Source organism: Podarcis raffonei, chromosome 13, assembly GCF_027172205.1.
Source record: "Podarcis raffonei isolate rPodRaf1 chromosome 13, rPodRaf1.pri, whole genome shotgun sequence".
In the NCBI taxonomy this organism is placed as follows: domain Eukaryota; kingdom Metazoa; phylum Chordata; class Lepidosauria; order Squamata; family Lacertidae; genus Podarcis; species Podarcis raffonei.
The window spans coordinates 31,456,310-31,462,309 of NC_070614.1; the positions used below are offsets into that span (position 1 = coordinate 31,456,310).

Below are 6,000 nucleotides of genomic sequence, written 5' to 3' on the forward strand. Positions count from 1 at the left end.
AGAGTCTACATCTCCTGCTAGCTCAGTGGTATATTTTGCTCTCACCCCTTCTGTATCTAAAACACTGAGTTTGGATAATCATTTGTATCTTTATGTAATGCAGAAGCATGGAGAGGTGTGAAAACAGGATCCTTTCGATTTTAACTTTGGTGAACCAAAACACAAGCCATAAGAAATGATTTGTTTGTGTGTGTTTCTTTTAAATCAGAGGCTGATTAAGATAATCTGCTTTACAGTTGTTTCCAAATGTCCCACTTTTATACATTCTATTGCTTCCAAATGTGTAATATTAAAGCCACAATAATGCTTAGGTCTAAAGCAGGGGTGGTGTTTCCAGCCAAGCACTATATTGCATCACTGGAAACCTTCAGGGGCAATGTAGCATGCATAGCTGTCAATGTTTCCCTTTTTTAAAAGGAAATTCCCTTATTCCGAATAGGATTCCTCACAAGAAAAGGGAAAAGTTGACAGCTATGGTAGCACGTCTAGAGCAAAACTGGGTGTAGCAATGACTGTGAATTTTACCTCTGCATAATAGGCTAGTTTCTACACTCTCACACATCCCTCTGTAAGCTCCAGCTACAAAAAAAGGGAATTATCAGAGCTCAAGGACTCATTCCAGCCAGTGAAAACATTCAAAGAATGTGTGAGGCAGGGTTGGGGAGGGAGTTTGGCTGGTGCAGTCAGTGGAGAGTTTCAAGAACCAAGTAAAGAGGCCTGAAGTGCTGTGTTGGGCTCCACAACTGGGTATCTAAAGGATATCAGTATAAAATCCTCTCATCTTCATTAGGGGTATTAATGTGGGTTGTTCTGTTATATCTCTCAGTTTACTTAGACTGTGGCAAGCTTATTCTAGTCATGCTCTACCATAAAACATTTAATCCCACTTTTCCTAGGGTGAAGGCACAATAGAACCATGTTTGATTATTGTGCACCTGTTCTTCCCCAATGACCATTTGTTTATCCAGCCTCCACCTATGGCTCTACTTCCAATTCTGCTAAATATAAACTGCATGGGAAGAACAGTGCTGGGATGTGTGGTCATTGGAAAGCAGGAGTAATGGCTACATAAGGACCATTCTGCATCCTGCTTTCTATATGTATATGGTTTTGTGATGGGGAAAAATAGCATCTATATAATGATACTCACAAATTGTGAATTAAAAACAAGTGAATAAGCCAAAATTCACAGCACATACAGTAAAGGTGTATAAGTGTACAGGTAGCCTGAAATAAATTACATTTTATCTATAAATTTACATTTCCAAAGGATTATAATTAATTCAAATAATAATGAATATAAGCTTTTAAAGAGAAAAATGTAAACATGTTATTATTTGTCAGTCAATACTAGCATTTGTGTTAAATCAGTTTTAGGTTGTCTTGATTTCAAATGGAAATTGCAGTCCTATCCACAATATTCTGCCACTGTGTCTCATTGATTTTAATATTACACACAATACACACACACACACACACAGAGAGAGAGAGAGAGAGAGAGAGAGAGAGAGAGAGAGAGAGAGAAGTAGTGTAGCTATAGAGGCAGAGGTGGTACTTCAACAACATCTGCAGAGCTACAGATTAGTCACTGCTGGTATAAAGCATTATATAGATGAATTCAACATGCAATATAAGACTACAATCCATAGTACACTTTCCTGGGATTAATTCCCATTCAGTCCAATAATACCTGCTTCTGAGTAAACAGATGTACGATAGGACAAATCTTATGCAAACTATTTAGGCAACTGCAACTGTTTCCTAAAATGAAGAGTGGGTTTTGCCTAAGAATTGGGGGTAAATATTGACAAGCAGCTTCCAGAATGCAATTTTGAGTTCCCTGTTTCTTATGCTATAGATGACCGGGTTCATTATTGGTGGCACCATGCAGTAGAACATAGAAACCAAGATGTCAAATGCTGATGGGGACCCAGATGTTGGCTTTAGGTAGACAAACATGCCACTTACCATAAACAGGGAGAGAACAATAAAATGAGGCAAGCAAGTTGAAAAGACTTTTTGCTTCCCTTGACTGGATGGGATTCTCAGAACAGCTCTGAAGATCTGAACATAAGAAAAAGCAATTAGAAAAAAGTAAACAAAGCCAAAACAAGACCCCAGAATCAGAACCCGGACTTCGTTGATATATGAGTCAAAGCAAGAGATCTTTAGCAGTTGTGGGATTTCACAGAAGAATTGATTGATGACATTAGAACAAAACTCCACAGTGAACGTTGTTCCAGTGTGCATTGCTGAATAGAAAAGTCCACCGATCCATGCACTGCTTGCCATCTGAATGCAAGCTTTCTTGTTCATGACAGTCTCATAATGCAATGGATTGCAGATGGCAACATAGCGATCGTATGCCATGACACCAAGAATGATGAAATGGGAGACCATGAAGAAAACAAGGAAGAATACTTGGCAAACACATCCAGAGTAAGAGATAGCTTGGGTCTTCATCAAGGAATTTGCAATGGACTTGGGAACTGTAACAGATATGGAACCAAAGTCTTGTAATGACAGATTGGCCAGAAAAAAGTACATGGGTGTATGAAGCTGATGGCTATAGATGATGACTGTGATGATGAGAAGGTTTTCTATAAAGGCCACCAAATACACTGTGACAAAAAAAATAATGTGGAATATCTGCAGCTCCTGCATCTCAGAGAATCCGAGCAGAAGGAATCCATTCACTCTTGACTGGTTCGACATCGTATTGTTCAGAGTTCTATTTGGTACCTGTACACACAACTTCTTTTTTCATTTGATTGTATCTATTTGTGAAATGGAGTGGTGCTCTTTGGATAAAATATCCTTCCCTTTCCGGCAGTGGTGATGGCAATAAAAATTGTACAAATGAACTTTATTGATATCTCATTTTTAATTGTACCCAGAAGGTTCAGTTCTCAGGAGTTGTGCAGCTCAGCAGCACTAAGTCAGACACATTTTGGGAATCATGTGCTCATAATGACTGTGATTCAATGGATGTTATTGAACTTGGAAGCATTGTTTTGAATATGACTCTGTTTATATGATTGAATGTTGACACCCCCACCCTTTGGACAGAGCTGAGGAGTAGGAAAGGTCTTTGGTAGGGTTTGTGGTTTGTGGGTGGCATTCCTAGTTGCAGAGTAGGGGGGACAAGATCAAGGACCAGCCTGTATTTTGGGCATGGTGACGGAACTGGATTCGCCTAGCCTGTGGCACTGTGGACCTAGTGTGACAAGAGTTAGCCCTCCTGGACAATTGAGTAAACTGGGCCCATTCATTCATATATATTGTTGAGCCTTAGGAGGGTATTTATTGCTTACTCGACCCAGTAGGCTTTATATCTGACAGGCCCCTGACTGTATTTTTGAACTGGATAAGGCCCTTAAATGAACCAGGCCTACCTGCGGCCATCTTATTCCCAATGGGCTTCAGGTCTCGTTGGGATCTAGTCCATTCACTATGTGGTAGGGACCAGTCAGCATCGGGATTCACCCACCTATTAAGGGAGGCCTACCTCCTTTAGGGGCTTTTGGTGACATCAAGAGTGGGCTCCTGGATTTTCTGGGATTGGCCTGACTTTCATTAGCAAGGGATCTTTCATTTGGAAAGATTCCCAATGTTGCACCTTTTCAGTGTGGCTATGTGAACTCTCTCTCTCTCTCTCTCTCTCTCTCTCACACACACACACACACACACACACACTTTGCTGCTGCCTTTGCCAACCTGGTGCCCTCCAGATGGTTTGGCTTGCAACTCCCAACAACCCATCAGAATCTTAAGATCTCTTAATATATTTTACAGACCTGATTATTGTTCAGTTCAGTTACATTTACATTTACATTTACATCACAGTGGGAGCAGAATATGTAGCCCATTACTACAGAGTTCCAGATGCTAACCTATTAAATTGTGATGTATGTAGAGATTATTGTGGATGTGCCAGAGATGTGCAGAAAAAAAACCTCTTTTCCAATGCTAGGTGCTGGGAGGGGGGTGCACAGTGAAAGAACCCTGAATTTAAAAGGTAATGCTTCTTTTTAAACAACTTTTTGTTTTTGAACAAATACAAATACAATGACCATTAAACATAGCATAGTAAACATTATCTTAAACATTTCAAAAGAAAACATTAATAAAAGGAGTCAAATATAAACTGCATATTTCAAATAGCATAATTAGCTAGAAAACAAAATATTGTCGTAGCCTTTCTTCACAAGATTGCTACTTTCAACTGAGCCTTTAATGGAAGACACTGCCAATATAGATACAGCACACACACTGTGTTTCAACTTTTAAATTTCTGCTGGAAACTTTTCTATTCCATCAGGTTAATGCCGGCAACGAAGGATATATCATTCCATAATAGCTGACTTCTGATTTTAACATCTCTATGTGGTTTTTATTGTATGATTTTATGCATATTTTTGTGAACCACTCTGTTATTTTGAATGAATAGCAATATATAAATATGCAAATAAATAAACAGCTGAGATGTTTATTCTTATTCTCCACTTGCTATCTAAAGTTCAGCATATAGGGGCATGCTGCATGAGGGTCTCTTTGCTTGTCATACCTGAGTCCTATACAGGCAGAACACTCAAGCGTTCTGTAAATATGGATGTGGGGTCCCACTTAAGCCAGCCCCAAACGTTGCACATATCAACTAACTTTCCTCCCTTATATCCACTTGTAAACATCAGCTGAGAGGGAGCTGTAGATATGAAGGTTTCCTCCCTACAATGTTCATATTTACATGTGGTTGACAGGAGGGGCAATCCAGCACATGTGATGTAAGTGGTGAGGATTTTCAGTGCAACTCCACTTCCCAACTAAATGCTGATAGACTGGGAGCAATATGGCAAATGGGAAAAAAAAGAATCTGTCACATCCAGTACATGAGGATGCTTGGGCCTAAAGCAGGGATGAGGAACATTTTTCAGCCAAGCACCACATTAAATCAATGGCAAACTTCAAGGGTCACATGCCACTGATGGATGGGGCCAGAGACAAAAGTGGGTATGGCAGTGAATGTGAATTTTACCCCTGTAAAGTAGGTTAGTTTCTACACACTCTCACACCCCTCTGTATACCCCCATCCAGACAAAAAAAGAGACATTATCAGAGCTCAAGGGCACATTCCAGCCAGGGAAAACACTCAAAGAAGGTGTGAAACAGGGTTGGAGAGGGGATTTGGTTGGTGAGGATGTGTGGCCCATGGACAGTCTCAAAAGGCATGTAGAGAGGCTAAAGAGCTGCATTTGGCCCCCACAACTGAGGATCTAAAGGATCCCAGTAAAAAATCCTCCCATCTTCATTAGGGGTGTTACTGCAGGTTGCACTATCTCTTGATTTACTTAGACTGTGGCAGGTGTCATCCAGTCACATCTTCCCATTCCTTTATAAAGGGGAAGTTGTGGCTGCATCAAAGCCATCTTCCACTGTCATATATGCAAGTTTATAGCATCTAGACACAAATGACTGATTAAAATCTATGGTAGCTGCAAGAAATATGTATATAGGTAAAGTCAGTTGAATAAAACTATGCTTTTATAAGCTTATATCTCCAAGAAGTAAAAATTAATTCAAATATTAATAAACAGAAGCTTCGGTGGTGATTAAGGTAGAAGGTTTTCACATGTTTTTACTAAGGAATTCAGTACGATCACCAGTGTTACATAGGTTTTAGGTCGTCCAGGTTTCAATAGGAAATTGCAGTGCTATACCAAACAACCTTGAATAATCTTCAACACCGCAATTACTATCAGCTCCAGCATGTACGGCTAGGATATAGGGAGAATGGGTGTTGCGGGAAGCCACAGATATTCACCCCTGGACTCAAGATCTATATAGATGAAGTAAACATGCAATGTAACCCTACAATCCAAGGTACACTTTTCTGATATTAATTCCCATTCAATGCAGTGATGTCCACTTCTGAGTAAAAACAACAACAACATAGTACTAGACAAAACTTATGCAAGCCATCTAGGCAATTGAAACAGTTAC

The 6,000-nt window shown here is 39.8% G+C and overlaps 1 protein-coding gene across 1 annotated transcript; it reads right to left on the reverse strand.

Annotated features, from left to right (window-relative positions):
• Nucleotides 1-1,761: 1,761 nt before the first annotated feature.
• On the reverse strand, nt 1,762-2,715 carry LOC128398719 (olfactory receptor 14A16-like). Its single transcript, XM_053359971.1, has one exon. The coding sequence runs from the start codon at nt 2,713-2,715 to the stop codon at nt 1,762-1,764; it is 954 nt and encodes a 317-aa protein (XP_053215946.1).
• Nucleotides 2,716-6,000: the final 3,285 nt, after the last annotated feature.